Source organism: Athalia rosae, chromosome 7, assembly GCF_917208135.1.
Source record: "Athalia rosae chromosome 7, iyAthRosa1.1, whole genome shotgun sequence".
Classification (NCBI taxonomy): Eukaryota; Metazoa; Arthropoda; class Insecta; order Hymenoptera; family Athaliidae; genus Athalia; species Athalia rosae.
This window is the reverse complement of record NC_064032.1, coordinates 3,389,755-3,412,362: the sequence shown is the minus strand read 5'-3', so window position 1 is coordinate 3,412,362 and position 22,608 is coordinate 3,389,755. Positions and strand designations below refer to the sequence as shown.

The window sequence follows — 22,608 nt, the reverse complement described above, 5'->3', positions numbered from 1 at the left end:
GAAGTTTAAGCTATTTTCTCAAGCGTTGAAAACAACCGGTGTGCGCTCTTAAATTTGTTTCCGTTGGGGGGGCTGTGCGCCGCCATTCATTTCACCTTAAACTTGGCACCTTCATTACTTTCCTGGTCCCCCCCCCCCGCCCCGCGAAAAACGGTCGCCGGTCAATATTTATACCTGTACAGCCGCTTTTGCGTAAGTTTCGCGTCTACGTGTAGGTCCAACTTTTGCCTCCGTTCGGTGGAGGAGTCGGTTGTTTCGAAATTTATTTATCCGCTCTTCTTTACCCGTTCCCAACAATGTCCCGCGTAAGGCGACGTACTCGCGATAAAAGTTCCCGACGCTCGTGCAACGAAACGTCAATGAAGAGGGAGCTCCGAGGGCGGGAGGGCGGGAGGGAAAGGGAGAAGAAAAATAGGTGAAACAAGAAGAAGACCGGGAGGAAGGACTTAAAGACGGGGAGCGGACCCCCGTTCGAGCACCGACTGACCGTAGGTTAAAACTCCCCGGGGATCGGGAGTAGCGTCAGGACAAAAGTTACGCCATTACCGGTATAGGGTGATAAAGGTATACGCGACTACCCACCTTCCCGATAACTTCTATTCCGACTCCTCGGAGTACTATTTTTACGCCTCAAATTAATCCCAACAGAAACCTCCCCCGTTGAGTCGATCACCTTTTTTTCTTTCTGTGTTTTTTCTTTCCCTCTTACACCGGACAGCTGCTCGATCCTGCTTACATTTTTCTCTACCAAACTTGATAACGAGGTGCCAATTTTATTCGCGACCGAAAAAGTTTCACGCAAAATTCACCCAGCTGTATATATTCCTTCTAATCTGACAATCGATTGATGTGATAAATTTTTTTCATTTTTTCGCAAGTAATTTCGTGATCATTTCGTTCATTTCTTTTGATTTCTTAACATTTTTACAGAAAGATCGCGAGTGACGTTGATGTCCTGCGATATTTATGGCCATTTGGAATACAAAAGGGGGTTCCGGAATGTTGAGATGATGAATTATTGGGTGTTGTAGTTCGAAGTTTGTCACGTTGAGAAACGTCTGTTCGCGGGGGTGAGGGAGTGGGGAAGAGGTCGGACGTTCGGTTTAATAATCTATTTTGCTACAACCCCCTTCAGCGCTGTACGTCCGATAGCGAATCCGACCCACGTTGTATCCACACGTTTACGTAATATACTATAATTTAAGAAAAGTAAATTGAACAATTTCAGTATTCGCATGACGACGGAATTTGTTGTACCCTGAATGGAATCGATAAACCGTAAAAAAAAAAAAAAAAAACCCACCAAGACCTTTTCGTCGAAGGGCCCATTCGATTTCGAAAACAGAATACGTGCGAACCCCAAGAAAAAAAAAAATAGATCTCGTGGTCACCGTCGCCATCTGTACATGATTTTTCTATTTTATTCGTTCTGTTCCTCCATAGAAAAACGTTAGATTTTCAACTATGGGATACAGAAAGATGAGAAAAAAGCGCAGAAAACCTGACCCAAGAATCGTAGGAGATTCGGAAAATTGAGTAGAATATTTTGTCCCAGAGTAAAAGAGAAAATGAAGAAAAAAATTTCCTCTTAGAGTTTTTTGTTCAACGGTCGACGATAATTTTTCCGTGTAACAAGGTTCGAGAAAATTAAACATCACCTCGTTCCCTCAAGAAAGGTGTGAGAGAAGAACTTTCCCAAAAAAAAAAAAAAATAAGAAAAAGAAGAGAAAAAGGAAAATGAAAAACAAGTTAATCGTTGAGTTGATTATAATTAGCTGTTCGAAGGGGGGTGGATTTGGCTTGAAAAAAGAATACGTTTTTCCTACCACGTTCTATGGTGGTAAATTTCGGGTCTCCTTTTTTCATTCCCTCGGATTCCCTTGGTTTCGGGGTAAAAATTCTCAAAGCCGGCGAAAGATTGTCCGTGCGACGATTACGTAAGAGCGAAAGAAACGAGGAGAAGAGATAGCGCGCGACGGTCCGATCGATCGCGAGCGAAACGCGAGCGGTGTTTCGTTAAAGGTAAAATGACAAACCGAAGGAAAATAAAAAAGGGAGAGAAGAGCGAGAGGCAAAAGAGCGGTTTTTGTTTCCCATTCGTACTACTCCTCCTCGAGGTTTCGCCCGATTTTTTCTCTCCCTCTCTCTCTCTTTGTCTCTTTTGATTGCGGGTGGCGCAGAGGTGGGAAGCAGAAAAGGTAACGTATATCGGATATTCAAAAATCCGTTTCGATAAAGAGGAGTTTCGGCAGCAGCACCGTCGTAGGTATAAATAAAGCTTCGTCGATACATAATTGCGAGAGCGAGCCGGGAGGGGCTCCTTTCTCTCCGAAGCTCTCAAAGCTACGGAAAAGCCGAAGAAGACCTCCGTTCCCTAAACAATGTGATTTCGAGGCAACAAAGAGACCCCGGGTCCGTTTCTTACAAGGAATCCCATTTTTACACGCGACCACCGAGAGAGGGGAAAAAAAGAAGGACGGTAGGAAAGGAAAGAAAAGAAAAAAAGCAAACAAAGCGCACGAAATATTTATGCACCGCAAATCTTCGTCTCGGCTGTTAGTGGCTACCGATCGGTGGGATTGCTCACACCGGGCGTTCGAAAAGCGAAATTTCGGGGGAGCGACGAAAACAGTCTATACTTTCTCTCCACGCGAAAAGAATAATTGAAAAATTTTCTAACGAGGCATACCGAAAACTAACTATCATCTTCGGGATTCCTCAGGTATGACCCTTTTCCTCGTTCCACGGTAGACGAGACGGTATAATAATCGAAGCTCGGATGAACCGGCAACGATTGTTATCGCTGACCCGAACCGTCCGATATTCCGTGTGGTGGTAATCCTTCGCGCGTACAGAATGTAAGCCGTATTCTGCCCGAGCAGTTCACGTGATATTCCCGTTCAAAACTTTCCATCAAGTTCTCCCATTAATAGTTGTTCGAGAGAAACCGGAGCAAGACCAAACGGCGAAGTAAGGAGTCAAAACAGTCGGAGTCGCTTGTACAGCACAGTTCGCCGCAATTTTCGGTCGAACGACGCGCGCGCGCACAGAAAGAGAGGTATTCGCGCTAGCGGTAAAATCGCTCGAAATTTTTCCAAAATTGGTTAAAAGTGGCTGGGAAACGCGTCGCCGGATTCGAAGGGGTTCCTTCGGTGCGCGAGAGGCGACGATGGAATTCCCGGTGACGTACACGCACACCACATCCGAGCTACGCGATTCGCTGAAATGGCGTTTGGCGGAGAAACTGTTTTATCGGGATACGCGGTGCGCCCACAGCTGAGTCCTCGGTAATAATGACGTAGACGACGACGACGACGACGACGTAGACGACGATGATGATGATAATAACGGTAATCTACTTTGGACTATCTGGCGCAGGTAGAGGTATCTCCGTACCGCGATCCGGTAACCGGGGTGCGCGTTAAGGTTTTCGACTGGTTGAGCGCTACGGAACCCCACACGTTTCTAAAACACAATGGTATTGTGTCCGGAGCAATGCCGTAACCCGGTGGTTCTGAATTATTACGGGCTACCCTGTCCTCCACCTTCTCTGTGTCCCGCCCGTTCCCCGGCACCCGTCATTTTCCACCCCCACCCCCACCCCCACCTCCCCGTTCCGCCACCGCCACCGCCACTTCCTAGTTCCGCTGTTCCGACGTTAGTAGCTACCCCAACGTGATTCCTCTCTCTCTCTCTCTCTCTCCTACGACACCACATATACATAGTTCGTCTATTTCTCCTCACCCTCTTTCTTCGCCGAACCGTGTATATACCGGCTGACTCGGAATTCCCAAGGACAAACGTGACCCGACTGCGTACCCGACGCATCCGGGTTCGATGAAATTTTTATCAGTTTTTTGATCCGTCGGGGACGCGCGCGGGGTGATGGTGGTTACGCGGTGACTCTGACGCGGCGGCTCTGTCGCGGATCTCCTTCGGCGGGGTTTTGTATTTTCGATTTTTTTCCAATTTTTACAAACACGGAGAGACGGTGCTCCGAGAACGCGCGTCTGAAACGGAAACGCGGACGGGTACGGTGGCTTGTGTATATACCTACCACTTTACCTACTTCGTGCAAATCCACCTATCTATAACGCTACCGTATCCAACCGCCGGGCCGACGCCCCCCGTATCCGCGGATAGGGAAGATGGAGGCGCACCCCAGCCGAACCAGCAATTCCATTAACAGGCCACCTGGTGCGCGTTAGAGTGCATTGCCGTAGGTTTTGTCGGTGTAAAGTGGGAATGCGATTGCCCGGCGCGAAGCCGCTGTACGCGGTTCCTTTCCTGAAAAGAGGCGAGCGAGACGCCCGCGGTGGTAGCAGCAACGGTGGCGGACGTGGGTATCCACTGCGCGCGCTTCTTCTTCCGATGCTTATCCGCGGCAACGGTGAATATTTATCGGCCGAAAAAAAAGTCTGAGTTGCGGCTAGAGCGATGCGAAACGGCAACGGCAACGGCGACGGCAACCGAAAGGAGGAAACGCCGGAGTTCTTCTTCATCTTCCGCACTAAAACCGCGGACGGGTGCGGAGGGTTTCGCGTATCTCTCTATTTTCCTTTTTTTTTTTTTTTTGGTTTTCTGTTCTTTTTTTGGTTTTTTTTTTGGTTTCTTTCGCTTTACATAGACGCCCGCGCGCGCGATGTTGATGGGTGTGTACGTCGGATGTGCAGCACCCGTTCGTTTCCAAGCATTCGCGCGCCGGTGAGCGAACGAGCTTTTTCTTTTTAAATAAAAAGGAAACGTCGGCGTCGCGACGTCGCTCCGCGTTTGCCGTGGTACCCGCTACGGACCCGCGCACAGACGCTCGCGCACACGTACGTTGAAAATCGCGAGGAGCAGCCAGAAGCTGCGGGAGAAACGAAAAAGAAAAGGGTAAGCGAAAGAAGAGAAAATAGGGGAAAAAAATAAAAAAAAAAAAAAAAAGGAGATACTCGTATAACAGCGACGACGGCGACGGCGACGGCGACGGCATCATCGGCGTCGCGACGCTCCGCGTATACCCCGCTTACACCGCGAATACGAAAGAAGAAGAAGGGGACACACATCACATCAAAGAGTTGCGTGTAGCCGTGATGGTTTTCGCGAAAGGGGGTAAGAAGATGGAGAGAACACCGAAGCGCCTCGTCCTCTACTCTCAACGTCGTCGTTCAGCGTCGTTGAGCTTCGAACGACAGCAATTTTCACCCCTATAGCCCCCCCCCCCCCCCCCACCGCGTCTAGCGGCCCCGTACAAACTCTTATCCTCCTCCCTCCAGCCTCTCGCGCGTCTTTATTCAAAATTATCGTAATTTTGTAAAAAAAAAAACAAACAAAAAAAAAAAAACACAAAACGAAAATAACTTCGCTCAATTCGATCGCTCGATCGGTTTTTCCGACTGCGAAAAATCACGGGGCAACGTAACGTTGATTACACCCGGCACCGGTGGTACGGAGTAGGCGAGAGGGATATCGAGGACGTGCGAGAGGGTCGTCGAGTCACTATCGAAGGTAGCTCGCTGGTTAAAGGATGCGAGTAAAGGGTAGGAGGGGATAGGACGGGGGGGGGGGCGTCGGTCCTCCCGGATTCCAATCAACCCACCGAGTTCATTGCCATGCGGTACAGTGGAGGTACCAAAGTCCAAAGAGGTGGATTTCTCTACTACGCGCTGTTCTGCTCTACTCTACTCCGCCGTTCGGCTATACGGCGAGATCCGCCGCCGTTCTACGTATAGAGCGTAAAAGGGGCGCTCTTCGCGGTTCTGATTTGCTTTGAATAATAACTCAAAGGGGTGACCCGCGCGTTACCCGAATGTCACGCGGCGAAGAGGCGAGACGGGCAACGGACGCGCCCTCCTCCTCCTCCTCCTCCTCCTCCTCCTCATCTACCTGCCTATTCTACACACCGTTTCACCTCCTATATACCAACCAACGGTACCCGAGATCCGTATACGTGTGTATGTAGCGTACCGCGTGCCTCCGGCTCCACTATATGCTTATATGATTTCATACATATTTCAAAGGCGACGCGTTCCTCGAATCATACTTGGTAATAGAGTCCGGTTGTTTTGTAAAGGCATCAGCCAAGGATCGCGTATACACCCCCCCTTAAAACTAAACTGCGTTTCATACCGCGCACACGCTACACACGGACAATGTACAGTATGTCGTGTTTGTACCGAATTTAAAATGCATCACGAGAAATCCGTAGATCAAATCTCACGTCTCTCGAATCTTCGATGACAAGGAATTGATTTTTTTTTTTTTATAATTAAGAAATCGAAAAACTTGCTTCAAAATTCGAGTGTGTATATTATTAATACAGCAGTCGGCTACCGCTGACATTTTCATTGAGGGGGAAGTAGGGGGGAAGTAGGTAGGAAGTAGGGGGTGGGGTGAGGAGGGTATTTGTGTCATTCCTGAGAAGCTTCGGGCTACGGATAGCCCGGGGGTTAGTTTTGCGAGGAGGGGGGGGTGGGATCGTGTTTCCGCGGTACCGAGCGAGACTGGAAGTACGTCCTTTGAGGTGGAGTGTATAACGCGCGTTGCTCATAGATCAAAGTAACTTGTTAGGTGGCGCGTGTGATGGCCGGAAGTCATAGGGCAACGGAACAGGAAATTAGCTCCGACGCAGAAACAATGGCGGGACAGGTGAACCCAGCCGGTATAATCATGGATATGGTTCCTCGTACGACGTACGCCCTGATTATTGCCCCCCCCCCGTACCCTGCGCGATACTCGTAATCCAGCCCGAAAGCACTACGCCGTCGCATCCGCGAACCCTCGAAGAATCTCGGAGAAATTTATTTTCGACGTGGCCGAAGGGCGATTTTCGCAGTAGATTTTACAAAAATCTACAGGTTCGCCAGATTCGACCGGATCGTTCCGGCTACCATCAATCTTCTTTCTTTTTTCTTTTTCATTCTCCTTTCGCGAATCGCGCCGAAAAAAATCTTTTTTTCGAGTCCCCTTGTAAGAAAGTCGTTTAGAATCGCACGTGACAATTGGATTCCAGATTCACGTAGCTACAGGACCTTATAAGAGGTTTGAAGAATCGAGAGTATTTTATTTTATTTTTTTTTCTTTTGCCCCCTCTCTACCGATCTTGATCGAATTTTAACAAGAGAAAGATTAGCGTTCGCGATAGACCGGCATCACACACGCCGCATACCAAATTCAAATCGATCGAATTTCAAAACACTCCCCCAAACAATAATACAAACGGGGGGGGGGGCCTACGACGGGGGTGTAGGAAAAAAAAACCAGATGAATATACCGCCTCCCAAACGATCATCGCGGCCGTAAGCGAGAGTAAAAAAAAAAAAAAATAAAAATAAAAACGAGTAGGAAAAAAAATGTGCCGGATACGAAACGATTTTTTGTAACCAAAGCACGAAACGTGACGACGACGACGACGATATCGCGCATAACGAGGATACGTTGGTGACAGTCCCAATTTCACAAGCAGCCCGATCCGAGAAATAATCTCAAAAAAAGGGGTGGGAGGTGGTGAGAAAGAGACAAAATTCCCCACGGGATGTTCACCGTCGGCAGATGGAAAAATCGCGAGATCGTTATACGCGAATGAATAAGGGACGAACGGACGGAAGACGCGTTCGATCACCTATCACCGCTAACCGTACCGTCGAAACCCGAACACGGACATCTCCGACCTAACGCGAAACGATTCTGGCGGTTTGATTAGCGAAAATGAGAAGAGCGAAAGTGGAAGCGGTTGCGTTACCACGCCCGGGGTTCGTGCTGAGAATTTTTCGACCCGCCGCAATCTGGACTCCGTTACCATCCCCGAGTAGAAACAAAAGATCGGAACGGGGGCGGGTGTCGGGGGATGAGAAGGTAGAGACGCACTTATGCGAATATCGAAGAAAGTCACGGGGGGGAAGGCGGGGGGAAGGGGGAAGAGCCAATAGGTTCGAAGGAGAAACGGGGGATAGACAGAGACGTACGGGCCATCGGCATCAAGCGGCATAGGTAAGACCCGTTCGTCATCATCAGACACAAAGCAGAACTCATCTCGAGCGGGATTATTATTCTTCGTGCGATTGCTACCAGCTATACGCGAACCTCGGAGGGTGAGGGGCGAGGGGTGAGGGGTGAGGGGTTCGGCGGTTGTTCGGGGGTAGGGGGGTGGTCGGGGAAAGTCCACATTCTGCCGTTATAACCCGTCGGCGAATACCGTTGAGAATATGGGATGCAAGTGATACGAGGAGTTTGGATCATCTATACCTAGATGGTTCAGAGATTCCAAGTTTAATAACCAGGTCGGTCGGTCGGTCGGTCGTTCGTTCGTTCGTTCGTTCATTCCGCGGTGGATCTACACTCTCGGTGTGCGGTACGAAGTGGAGGCGAGACACACACGCGCACACACACCACCACCACCACCGCCGCAAAAGCTGACTTCTAACAAGTCTCTTCCGAAAACCCAGGAGATCTCCCACACCCCCTACCCCCCACCCTCTGTACCACCTGCAGCGACTTCATAAATGAAAACTATAAATCCCGGGGGTAGATAAAAGGAAATATGTGTACGTGCGCGAACGACGGATACTCGAGACTTGAATATTAACGGACAAACTAACGTGGCGGTAATTAAATTTCTTCATTTAATACGTACGATGTGAACGCAACTTCCAATCCCCGACGTTTGGACGTGGGCGAAAATTTCGCCCATCGATCGACCTTCGCCGGTCCTCGTTTTTGATGATCTTTTATTTTTACAATTTTTTTTTATTCATTTTTTTATTTTACTTTCTTCCAACGTTTAAACAGGACCTCAAAAGCTTCGCGGAAAAAAAAAAAATATTCTCCCAAAGTTTAATCGCCCATCATCAGGGGCCAGCTGTGTACACATCGAATTCGTTCACGGTTCAAAGAAAGAATTCATTCACCGTAACAGATTTTCATTCGCATCACATACGAAGCTTTGGAAAGAGACTCGAAAAAGAGAAAAAAAAATTTATATACATATATCATTCAACGGGTGTACAATTATTGCGAATAATCCTCTTCGAAAATTATTAATCTTCGAAAATGGGGGAAAAAAATCATTTCGCAGCGTACGGCGGTGTATATTTCTTTGGGGCTTTTCAATCGTGAGATTTTCTAATTACGTCGGTACACCTGGTGCACAATGAGGCGTTGGCCTCGTCGACGAGTTTGGATGCTGAGTAATAAAATCGTGAAAAGCTTAACCCGCGGCAACACGAATTACTTTGCCAACTGTAAAAATAATCCGTCGTCGTGAGTATTGTATTGTATATATGTATGTACGTGTGTATATCAAACACATCGCATTTATACCCGCGATTAGCCCATTTTTAGTAAAACTCCGAAAGCAGTCGGGTTCATTTTATCTGACTGAGCCAGAACGTCGTCGTCGTCGCGGGGAAAAACGAACGTTGAGGACGTAGCGCGCGAGCGCGAGGTGAAATCTTCAAAAGAAAATCTTATACCTCCCTCTAGAAAAATAAATTCGAAAAGCTGACTACCGAAGCTTTCACTAATTAACACTTTTACGATTGCCGACCTCAAAAGGATCTCGTATCTCGAATGACTGGTATAGCATTTGCAAAAACGGAAACCAGAAAAAAAATAAATAAATAAATAAATGAATAATTAAAAAACACCGTTCTTAAAATAATTATCCAACGCTGCAGCTAAAAAATAAGAAACTCCTCTGAGGTCACCCGTGCAACGTTTGACACAAATAGAAAAAAAAAAAAAAAAAAACCGTCCTTCAATTTTCCTCGTTTAATTATTTAAAACAAAATTTCTCATCAAAGGGAAACACCGGCGAATCATTCTTTTCTACCAGACAGCTGTGATATCGGCTGGGCCCGATTGTCTGACGGTTGAATTAATTTCGTTCGCAGGGTTTTATACAGGGTAGGCGGGTAGTTCGCCGGGGCGGGATATTACGGCGGTTCGGAATCGATCGATCATCTTGACCTCCGTGACCGTGATATCGGGAAGAAAATGTATATACGCGTGAAAAGTAAGGTGCGAGCGCGTTGCCTAGGTGTGTACGTATTTTTTATTTCGTGTTTTTTTTTACCTTTTTTTTTTTTTTTTGCTTCTTTCTGCTTTTTTTTTACGGTACGGGAAAGCGTTTTATGCCAATACGAAAGGAGCGTCCCTCGCCCTATTATTCTTCGCGCCTTAACGGCGGGTAGGCCGCTACACACCGTATCGCATTATGCCCTATATCTACGTCGTACGTCGGACCTATAACCCCAAAAAAAACCGGGTCCCGAGGTCAACGCCTCTTCCGAGTTGCAGCTTTCAGTTTTTAGTTTTTTTCTTTTTTTTTTTTAATATTCCTTTTTATTTTTCGAACTTATTTTTCCAGACGGGGTCGCGTCGTTGGCGAAAAAATTGAGGCGATCCTCACCTCATCCGGTGCTTGACGATTTTTAGAAGAAGAAAAAAAAAAAAAGCGACAGTGAAACGATCTAATAATCCATACGAAGAAATACCGAAGAGCGCGAAACGATATTCGCCACGCGACGTTGCGTATTTCCTTACGGATTCGAGCGCGGATGGACGGGGTTTTGCGCGTTGTACCGGTGTGGAGTTGAAAGTAAAAAAAAAAAAAAAATGTAAGTAAAAGAGGAGAGGAGAGGAGAGGGGAAAGAAAAAAAAAAAGTTGACGCGAAAGGAATAACAAAAATAAGTTCTCCGGTACAGTGGCCGACTGCGGGTAGAAGACAGTTTCAATTTATTCGCAAGGGTTCTGGTTTTGGCTACCGACTGGCCTCTTTTAGCCCCGCGCACACGTCCCGTTACCGGTGTTAAAACTGGCGGATTAGGGGTAAAATATCGGAAATACATCTGTACAACCGGATGATATATTGAAATGCCTTTGAGGGGCCGCACGAGAAACGGGGGACGAGCGAGCAGTCATGCCCCGGATATAAATTCACCGGGACGGTTTTTTGTCTACCCAATTTTATATATTCTTTTCATCTTTTTTTTTTTTTTTCTCTTTTCTTTTCTCTTCTTCTTCCCCAAAACCCGTACTCCCTTCTTTCCATTTTCTATCCAGAATTCTTTTTTTCTGTTTCTTTTCTTTTTTCTTTTTTTTTTTACAGTCCTCATCCCGTGTTTTCCCGTCCATATTTTTTACGTTTCACATTTTTCATTTCATCATTCGCAGAAAATACTTGAGGACCAAGTAGGTGGCACGCGTAATTTTCAAATCCTCAACAATAATTATGTTTTTTTCTCTTCCCTTCTACGACCTCGAAATCATTCCGGGAATACTTCGTACCGATTCTAATTACAACACGATACACGGAAGTCGACTTTACGAACACCGGATATACACACACCACAGGTGTGCATACGCACGGGCGACGTATGGGGGTTGAATTCTGGGAAGGCCGAAGAGAAATGAGAATGCGGGGGTGGTGGTGGTGGTGGTGAGGGGAGGGGTGGGGTTGGAAGCACGTTTAAGTAATCCGGTACCATGGAAAAGGTAAAAGGTATTCCATTGGAACGGTGGTGGTGGAGGAGGAGGAGGGTTATGCATGTCGCGATACACGTAACTAAACGTTCGAGGAATTCGGTTGGCTCCGGTTGAGATCCTTTAACTGCACATTTTATCGCGAACAAATATGCACGTGTAAAACCACCGCCGACCTGTATCGCGCGGGGGTAATACCTACTCAACGTTCGCAACGAGCTTCGGTTCGTTTCACCTGATGAAATTGCGGGCGGTGAAGATATGCGACCCCCGTCCGGATACAACGAAGATACGACGAAAACTGCACGAGATCCTTCCGATATTTCGCGAAATTATTATCGGACCACCGGTACCGGATATATCCCTCCGGCATCGTCTTGTAACGAAAAATTGCGCGCACATACCAGAGGCCAAATTTTAGTTTCATCGTTTCGAATGATCGCGTGCCACCGCGATTCAACTTAGCGTCGATTTCGCGGGTGATACAAGGGCAACGTTTCGGTCCTCGAAATAAACGAGATACTCCGGGACTTTGGAAAATTGCGACGATTCGAAAAGTCGAGATTTTCGTTATACCCCGCGGTATCGCGTAAACGTTAATATATTCGCGACGGTTTCGAATTTTCGGTTCGTGCGTACAAGGGAATATAGCGTAGCGTGTATACCTCGGAAGCTTCCGAAGGACCTGGAGGAGGCGGCCATCGTTCATTTACCGATGATTTCCGATGGCGCGGAATTTAGCGGAGAATCGCGCTCATGACCCGAGGGTTCATACCTATGTATTTCCGTATGTACCCACCTACATTACGACGACTGTATTAGCTGTATACATAGAGTCGGTAGGTCGGTACGTCGGTCGGTTTGTCGAAGGATCTTCAAGCCGCGCTACCGATATCGTTGCACTATAATAAACCCTCGACGGCTACAATTCTACCTGCACCCGTACGTAGTAAGGTTCTTAAGAACCTTCTCATCGTTCTCCGTAGCCGCCTCCTCCTACTCCCCCCCGATTTTAGCCCTTGGAAATTCTAACGCGTATATTACACGTTTCGGATCCGACGCCTCACGCGTTGGTTATAGATGGAAAGGTAAGTAAGTAGGTGGGTGGGTAGGTAGGTAGACGAGATGCGCCTTGCGGCGTAGACTCCGAGTAGGTAGATAGGTAGGTAGGTAGGTAGATGGGTAGATGGGTGGGTAGGTGGAAGGGAAACTGCGGATGGGAACGTTGGTCCTGTAAGATGGCAGCCGGAAGACGAAGGGAGAACGAAACGATCGGTAGCTACGTAGCGTCACCGTTGACGTAGACGACACGGAATGTTCATTAAGAGGTGAAGTAATGTCTGCGGCCTCTGCGTCTGACTAATTGGAAAGCGTAATTTTACCCGAGCGTATCCGTTATTGTCTGCGCCCCGAAGGGTAAACCCGTGCGGTGCGGTGCGGTACGGAGGGCAACTTAAGAGCGAGAGAAATGGAACACGCTACGGAGGACGAGTTTCCGCTTACAACCTTACTACGCCAACCCACCCCACCTACGATTCGTTTCGCGCGTCGAAAAAAATTTACCTAAGCGATCGCGATTTTGTTTCACATCCGTAAGAATTTTTCCGGGGCCCCGGTGGCGACCGTCGCTCTTAGCCCCGCGTGGGCGCGAGACAAAGGTCTCCTAGGTATTCGCGTAGGTTGCGGGGGGTGGTAGGTTGCGGGGGGGACACTTTGGGGGATGGAGTGGCGGTGTAATAACGGAGCGAGTGAGCGAAAGGGTTTTCTCTAACCCGGAGCCCCGAGCCCCGAGATTGGTATCGGACTTCGGAACGGCTCTCCGCTATCAAAACCAGATAACATGGGCCCCCCCCCTCCCCCCCCCCGTGTACCCCTTTACACACCGCGCGAATTTCCTAACCAAAGCCGATCTTCCCAAACCGGGGTACTTCTACGATCTATAGAACACGTGGGTATATATAATTCGCCGCCTCTCCTCTAACGGAGGTCGGCCGGGTATGCAGGATGTATGAAATAGTTTCCGGGGAATACTCGAGTCGTCCCGTCTAAGGAAAACCCTTGCGAAGCTTCCGACCTCGCAGAAGAGGGGAAGATGTGCTCGTGAACTTTTTTTTTTCTCTTCAATTTCGGTATTTTTTAATTCCCTTCTTTGTTTTTGTTTTTTTTTCTTCTGGTTTCTTCTTTCCTCGTCTCATTTTTATTCCCGGCGAGCATTCGTTTCTGTACGGGGTTGCTTTGGGCCACTTTAGTTTCATCGGCATCCGGCGTCGAGTCGGATATCGAGGGGTACGAGGTGACGAACAAAAGGCGGGCTTCGTTGGTCGGTCGGTCGGTCTGAGGTCGCGTCCCGCGTGATCCGCGGTGCGAGGTGAAAACTTGTATATATATACACACAGAGAGTCGCTTCTGTTATTTTATTTCATCTTTATATTTCTTCCACCTCTCATTTTCCCTTCTTTTCATTCCCATCTACACTTTTCTCTCTCTCTCTCTCTCTCTCCTCGCTAATATTTTCTTACTTAAGCGGGACCGTTCTTCTTCTTCTTCTTCTTCTTTTCTTCGCCATTATTTCCTCGCCGCACTACCACGACTACGTACAACACCGCGAGCGTACATTCATTCCTTTTTCTATTTTATTATTTTTTTTCCTTCGTTCTACGTTTCTTTATTATTATCATCGTCGTCGTCGTCGTCATCGTCATTTTTGTTTATTGTTTTTTTTTTTTTTTATCGTCATTATCGTCATTCGCTTCGTTCTTTTCTTCTTATCGTCCGTATTTTTTCTAATAACCCAAGGATTCTACGGTAGATATGCGTGTAACGATCTTTCCTCCTCCACCACCGCCAACGCCGATATCATCCCCCTCGTACCCCTCTCGCCACCTTCGTCCTCCCGCTACCCCAACTTCCACCCCCACCGCCCCCCACCCCCCATCGTCATACCATCGCTGCCGCAAACCCGCAACAACCACCCCCTTGCGTCATATTATATTAAAACACAAACGTGAAATTTATGACGCTATACCGACTTAAACTGGTCCCCGGGTGACGTTGCAGGGATTCCTTTTATTTCATTACATTTATAACATCAACCTAACCACGTATGTAAAATTTTTGCGTTTTTTTTTCTTTTTTTTTTTCAGTTTTTCACTTTTTCGTTTCGATTTTTGAGCATAGCGTCGTCTAAATTTTTTCGCAAGTGTGATTTTCCATATGCGCACTTTTATATTTCAACGATTTTCTCTTCTTTTTTTTTTCATCTTTCTCAATTTTGGTTTTTACGGATACAAAAAAAAATTCTCTTCGCAGGACGCGTCCGACCCAACAACGACGTGGAGTGCGACGAATTTTCCCGTATTAATATCCTTTCTACTTTCAATCATAATTACCGACGCGTTATTCGCACCGCACGTACGTAATGCCGATGCCTAATAGCCCGGCGCACGATCGCCCGGGGGAAACTTAATACACCGAGTCTCGTGTTCGATAAACATTTATCCGATGACTCGAGGACTAATTGATTCTCCTTTATATTTAATCTATCCGATAGAGTGGTAGGGCCCAACCCAGCCCCAGCCCATCCCATCCCTGTACGCGAACGCTCTCGAAAAGACCGGACGAGACGCGATGCGATTTTCTCTTCTTCTCCATGCGATCCCCGATGGCAATCTGAGCTTTGCTCAATATATTTGCTCCGATTCACGCACCGCGAATCCACAGATTGAACACGTAGCCTCGAAAAATAGTAGAGAAATAAAGAAAGAAAGAAAGGAGAAATAAATACGTGTCGGAAAAACATCAGTCCATTATTACGCGTTGAACGGGGGGGTGATGTGGAAACTTGTAACGGGCCTTTCGCGTCTAATGCACGTCTAATAATGATCCGATTATTTCATTTTTTGTTTTTTCTATTTACTTCTTTGCTAGAAAAAAAAAAATAAATAATAATGATAATCGCACTCGATCCTAGACACGATTATTCGAAAATTGTATTTTGATTGCGAAATCTTTATCATCGCAGTCGTCGTCGACCAATAAGAATCGCGGAGTCATCGTGAGTCGCGTAACGATTTACGAGCCTCAATTCATATCTCATTAACTGTGGTTGGGTTTACAGGTGTGTAAGTATATATACATATGTGTGAATGTCTTGCGGAGTTAGACGGTTATTCACACGAGTAGCTAGAATTAAACAAAAACAGCAGCAGCATAAAAAAAAAAGATCCCGTTTTTTTGACAGCGTTGGGAGATTTTTGACAGTTGTCACGTGACGTAGGTGTACGCGGGGGGGTGTATTTACGAGGGATACGCGGTGCGAAGCACGCGCCAGGTCGCGTCGCTCGTTTGGTCGGGTTGTCGTCGTCTCGTACAGTATAATATGTAAGAGGAGGACTCGGAGTTTGTTACTCGAATGAAGTAATTAGGGATAACACGGTGTCGTAAAGGTTTCGGTATGGTGGGCAGTTAAACACTACCGATACTTAATTGTTAATTGCTCGTCATCACGCTAGCTGCGATCGTACAGGCGTTCCTGCCTCGTCGTCCGCGAGGCGCGACACGTAGAAGCGAACACCGTCGCCGCGTCGCTACGACGGAATCCCGACCGTTGGTTCGAATTGTAGTCCGAGATCAAGACGCCCTGGTGATATCGTGACCTCGACCTTCGAATTTTTTACGCCGATGGAATATTTTTCGCTTCTCTCTTTCGGAGAATAACTTTCTCGATTTTGTAGCGAGACCAATTTGACTTCCAGATTTGGATTCGTGAGCTCAAAATACATAGGAATAGCATATGAGATCCAATTAAAAAAAATGTTGATATTTTACCTAAAAATTAAAAGAAACTTCGTGGGTTCAAACCCCTTGGAAGATTTTCAAATTTTAGGCAAAATTTTTTATTCTTTAAAATTGATCGAATGACACTTTTCTAATGTATTTTGACCTCAGGAACACGAATCCGTTGATCAAATTGAGCTACGAATTTTTCCCATCGAGATACCTCAATTTTTTGCGGTCCCTATAAATGAGATTTTGCATTATCGAATAAATGCATAGGTGACTTATATTATTTATAGAAAAAATCGAGCCAAACGTGCATCGAGTGCCGCTATCTCGTGGCTCTTGTAATTCATATCGGTTTGCATTTCGCTGGTCCGATGCACCTCGCTGTACATACATTTCCCCCACAATCCCCACTATTCCTCCCGCATCCTATACCAATACCTCTGAATATATATATATCCTTCATTGTAAAATAACACGATAAAACAATTCGTCGCTCATTATTTCACTTCCGCACACGTTTTACGTGGACGTGCATTAAAAAAGTATAATTGCCGGACGAACCGGTTGAGAGCTTGTAGCTTCGACATAATTAATGTCGAAGTTACGATGTGGAATCGATTGGAGAAGCAAAAAAAAAAGAGAGCGAACAACGTAAAAGAAGAAAATTATAGAAATGCGATACAACGGGGGAAGAAAAACGAGTCTCCGCATACCTGCGAGACCTTCCATCGTTGAAAATTCGAGCGTGCGAATGATGAAAAAATTTTCATTACGCACTTACGGTAACGATAATTAAGTAATTGCGGTATCTCTTTCGTAATGTACACATATTAAGAAAAAAAAAAAAACAAAAAGGAGAAACGTTTGACGAATTACCTTCAGAGTCGGGGGGATACCGCAGGCGAGACGAAAAGAGAACGAACTTACCTTCCAGCTCGACGACCTTGCCGGCCCGTTTCAAAGCCTTGACCGCCTCGTCGTGCGTGGCTTCCCTGAGGTCCTCTCCGTTAACGGCAAGGATAGCGTCCCCTACGTAAAGTTGTTCGGTGGCATCGGCTGCCATACCTTTGAATATCTTCGATATCAAAATGGGCATTTTGTTCTCCTTGCCGCCCTTTATGGATATGCCCAGTCCGTTGTTGTCGCTCTTAACGACGCGCACTATACGCTTCTGATTTGCCACGCTGTCCGGTACGTCCGGATCGTTCAGACTGTCTATGTTGTTGTTGTTTATATTGCCGTTCAACGAACTGGCGTTCTCACAACTCTCGTCCAACGTTATGCTCAGATAATCGTCCTCGAGGGACACGAATACTCTGTACCACTGACCGCGCACTTGCGTTTCCAAAACTCCCGCACGACCTATACCCAATACACCGGAAGGAGGAACGGCGCCGGTTGATCCCGACAACGAAACCTGCACTACACCGGACGTACCCGACGTAGTCGACGTTGAATTTAAACCACCTTGCTGATGTTGCTGTTGTTGTTGTTGTTGTTGGTGTTGTTGTTGTTGTTGTTGTTGCTGCAAAGCGGGGGCTTGCTGCTGACCCCCGCTCCCACTATTCAGCTCCACCATTTCGATTTCCTCAACCTTCGTCTGCTGCACCCGCTGAAATTATTATTTGTTTTTTTTTTTTTTTTTTTTTTTCTTTTGATTTCATTCTCTCTATCCCAACCAACGACTTGTGTATATATAAAAAAAAAAAAAAGTAATCGAAGAAAACAAGAAATTTTTAATTACTTGAACCTTTTTTTTTGTTTTTTTTATTTTTATTATATACACAAACGTACCTGCGATTCATCGTTATCGTGTATCGATAAAAATGAAAAAAAAAATTGTATCAAAAACTAATATTTGTATCTACGTCTATATATGTATATATGCTTTCGAATATATATGATGGATATCGTGTACGTGATTGTGGACGTGTGGAAAGAAATTAAATTTTTTACAAAATGAAACTGACGAATTTTCGAAAAATCAGAAACTACGAAGAACGCGAAAGAAAATGATGAGGTGATAACGAATGAAAGAATCATCCGGTTGTTAATTTACGGAGTAGAAAACGTCGGATCAGAAAATCCGTCCTTGATCCTAAGAACCTGACCAAAAGCTAAACTAGCTAACGAACGAACGAACGAACGAACGGCCTCGCGTTTTCGGTCTCTGAATAAATAATAACGATAAGTTAGCTAAACGCGTCTAGAATGTCGCTAATTAATAGGAGCGTTTGGCTAAGCTTGGCCGGTCGTAGTGAAAACCGGCGGTAATGCTCGAGTAGAAGCGGCGTACATCAGCTGTGGAGAACAAACTGACACGGTAAATAGTCGCGAGTCAGAAGATCAGAGAGGTAGGTAGCTGGTAGATTGCTAACCGTCAATCTTCCCTCCCTCTCCCTTGCACGGGAGTGATTCTTTCCGCGCACTTATTAAAAAGCCAAAGTCGAGTGAGTGTGTCTCGAATTTATTCACGACGACAAGTAGAAGGAGACGAAGTGAAACGCGCTCGACTATTTAGTTTTTGATTACCTCCGAATAACGTTGAGGTCGAATTTCCGAAAGCGATAAGTTTTTCGAGATAGTTTCGTTACTTTACGTACGTGTACGTAGGAGAAAATAATTGTTTCGCGGTCCGAGCTACCGAACGCACTGGCAAAAATTTATTTCCTTAAAACGGAGATACTTTACCGAACCACCTCCAATCAGTTAATTGTTTTCCAGACACTCTTTCAGCTTCTACGTTTCTACTTGACCACGTAATAGGTAACCCCCTTCCGTTTTACCATATAGATTTCCTCCACATCGTTAAGAGATAAGAGAATAATGAGGAAAAGAGAATTTGATAAAAACAAAAAAAATATACAAGAAATTTTTTTTTTTCAAACTTTCCACGCTGTACAGCCGGATCTCGCAATAAAACCTACCTGGTGAGTTTTCTACACGCTGTGTACGGATTTAGGTGTAAATAAAGATCGAGTAAAATTTTGAAATAAGAATCGAACGAACGTCAAAATGTAAAAAACTTGTAAAACTCGCGAGTATAGCAAGGCCGAACGATTGTAGAAGCGAAGAAAAAAACCCGACCCGAAAATTTCGTCATTATAATACATTACTGCGGGTGATTGATACGAAAGAATTACTGTGACTTGAACATAAATGAACAACAATAAATGAATGATGATGATATAATTACCTATGCGGTGTGTGTTGGTAAGGTAAAAGAAGAAAAAATACCAAACGAAAAGATTTCGTGTTGTTGTTGTATTTATTTTTTATCTTTGGTTTTGTTGTTGTTGTTGTATCGTTGTGACGTATTTTTTTCTTAAAACGTTTGCCTTTTTTGAAGAGATCATTACCGATTTATGGGCGTGTATTGGCATATATGAATATATGATTCGTTGCAAATCTGCTGCGTGATGAGCAGCCGCAGATATTTCGATTAGTTTTTTTGATATAACTTGGAAAAGATTTTTTTTCTTCAATCAGCCGAGATTATTTTGATTTTCTTTAGTTTTTTTTTTTATATTCTCTCTCCGCACAAGTTCTGCAGTGGCGAACTCGATCTCATGTTTTTTGGTTTTTTCTTTTTTTTCTCATTCACACGAAGTGAATCTTTAACCACGATTTCAGACTCTGGAGTCATCGAAGATTCGATTTTTTTTTACAGTCATTGTTTTGTTATTTTTTCAAAGGATAATCGGAAAGCAAAAACTCAGTAGAGACCAATCAGTTTTTATTAGAAAATTTATTTATTTGTTAATTCTTCCAAAATTTCCAGTTGTACGAAACACCGTTTGGATTACCAGTTCTTTTTTTTATTTCCTGCAATATCAGCATCTCGTCGTTAAAGAATAGCTCCGAAATCATCGTCCGATAATTTGATCATTTTTTTTTTATAATCAGTTTACACAAAACTATCAATTTTCACCCTGTGAACATAAAAGTAAAACCAAACACATGAAAACATAAATAAAAATCCGATGTTGTAATTCGACTAATAAAAGAAAATTTTCCAACACGAAAAACAGGGGGACAAAAATCGACACTCGAATTAAAAATTTATCGCAACACACACACGCACTATAAATCGTTATTACATAATTAATTATAGCGATTACAATGAATTATTTATATTCGTTGAAATTCCACAAGCGCACTGAAATATTTCGTAGACGACTTTTTTTTCTCTCTTCGTTTAAAATTCTCAGGTACGTCTTACGTTTTGCTTACTTTGCATTGAATTATTTTTTTTTTTTTCTCTCAATTTTTTCAATCTTTCATTCTCTCGCCGGACACACACAGCAAATATCAATTAAACGCCCACGATCGTTGGACGTACAAAGTTTCGTAGAATTTTAAGACTCGTTAAATAAAAATAAAACGACGATGACGATGATAATGATGATAATGACGATGACGATGGAGATGGACACATGGAATTCATCGTTACACGCTACAACGAGCGAAATATCTCCTCGACCTTTCTAAACTCGGGTGTTAGTAAGTCTCCGGGCGTAAAATTGTAAACAACTACGCCAGGGCACGGTCAAAAATCACAATAAACTTGTCCTCTGTTTTACACACTATCGTTAGTATTTATCGTACAACGTACCTTCGGTCTCTTTTCTTTTTTCCGTTCTTTCGTACACTCGTGTAGTTTTTTTTATTTTTATTTTTCAATACGAACGCAACGAGGAATAAATTATTCAAAACGATCCCGACGATCGCGCCGTGTAACTCCGAAAGAAAATGTCCCTTTTTTTTAAATCGTGCGTCACATCGGTACTACACCCGCAACATCCCGGCACTCACCGATCATCGTTACTTTTTACGAATAACAACGAAAAAAAAAAATTAACCAACGAAAAAATCTATACGGCAAAAAGAAACGGATGAGAAAAGATACACCTTCCAGTTTCCCACGGTGTTTTTTTTTCCGGCTATTTTTCCCTTTAATTTCCGAGTGTGGGACGCCGTAGTCTGGACGTTTTTTTCGTCACTGCCCTCGGGACGGTGCAGTTTTTTTTCAAAGGTTTTTAAAATCTTTCCGCTATTTTATCAACACCGGAATTCGCGACGTAGCGAATAACTATTGAAAAAAAGGAAACTGTACACACGCCCGGTAAACACCACAATATCACGTATCACTGAACACGTACCTACTTCGGACGCGACTTGCGCCAGACTGACGGCGACTACTAAAAGGCAACGGGTCTGTCCCTGCCGCTTGGCTCCCTGCACTGGTTGAAGCGCCGGTATTGGCAGCCGGCGAAACGAGCCAGGCGACGCGACCTACGAAGTAGGACGTATACGTACGTACTCTCGCTCTCTCACTGACGCTGTCTTACGCGATTGCTACGCCTCCATCGGCAAACTTTCAAAACTTGTTGCGCCCGCGTACGCGCTTTTGTATTGACTATTTTTTTTTTTTTCATTTATTAATTTTTGCCCTTTCGATTTATTCAAATTTCCCTGTTTTTTTTTCCTTATTAGCTATTTCATTTTTTATTCCCACCGATCGAACGCTCCCCGTTCGTTTTCTCGCGCTCTCTTCTTGCGCCCCTCGTTCCGTCGTTCGGCAATTTCGGTTTCGCGAATTAAAAAAGGGAGGGATAAATAAATAAAAAAGAAACTTGGAAGTGTATCTCGCTGGGCTACGGGCGAAAGACATCTGAAAATGATCGATCGTACATTATTCGTCTACTGGGAATCCCTCTTTCGTGTCTTATGCTCGCGGGTTGAGCGATGCAGATGTAATATAATTTTTTCCTTCCCTTCGGGCGAAGGGGGGTGGTGAAAAACAAAGGAGCGAAAAATAACCCAATAAAGTAAAAGATAAATATGCGAACAATTTTTCACTGTTTAATATTTGAATAAAAAGAATGACTAATTAATTATCAACCGCTGGGACGATAGGAATGCGAATAACATTGCGGTATATTATTTCCGGTGAAATTCGATAGCGAAAAAAAGAGAATCCTGATGATTCAGCTTAATTTCGATTATGATTGTGTTGTTAGGTTTTTTTTTTCTCTCTTTTCCCGATCATTAATCGCTCGTCATCGGCAACATTTAATTAATCGTTCGTTCGTTAATTTTTCCTCTTCTTTCTCTTTTTTTTTTTTTTTTTTTTTTTTTAAATCAACAGCAGAAAGCTGATCGACCGTCTAATAAATGCAAACATATAATTACAAGGTGGATATATTATTAGCCGATGTTGACGCAGAACAAATTAATTATTCGATCGTTCGAATTCGGTTTCGTTCGTTTCACTTTCATTTTCTTTCGAGAAAAAAAGTTTATATTTTCTTGCGAAATTTGCTGATGCAATGAATATATATTTTCGTCATCTTAAC

The 22,608-nt window shown here is 44.7% G+C and overlaps 1 protein-coding gene across 4 annotated transcripts in view; it reads right to left on the bottom strand.

Moving 5' to 3' along the window:
- The window catches only part of LOC105693494 (beta-1-syntrophin), a 190,910-nt gene extending 169,354 nt beyond the window's left edge, over positions 1-21,556 (bottom strand). The window contains exons 1-3 of one of the 4 annotated variants that reach the window (XM_048659089.1): positions 20,865-21,556; positions 19,609-20,181; positions 17,177-17,861 (exon numbers count right to left, since the gene is read on the bottom strand). In XM_048659089.1, coding sequence (XP_048515046.1) covers positions 17,177-17,861; positions 19,609-19,632 — 709 coding nt within the window. In that variant the 5' untranslated portion in view covers positions 19,633-20,181; positions 20,865-21,556. Of the gene's footprint in view, positions 1-17,176; positions 17,862-19,445; positions 20,182-20,864 lie in introns of all 4 variants that reach the window. The other 3 variants (XM_048659088.1, XM_048659090.1, XM_048659091.1) reach the window with 3 other exon arrangements.
- Positions 21,557-22,608: the final 1,052 nt, after the last annotated feature.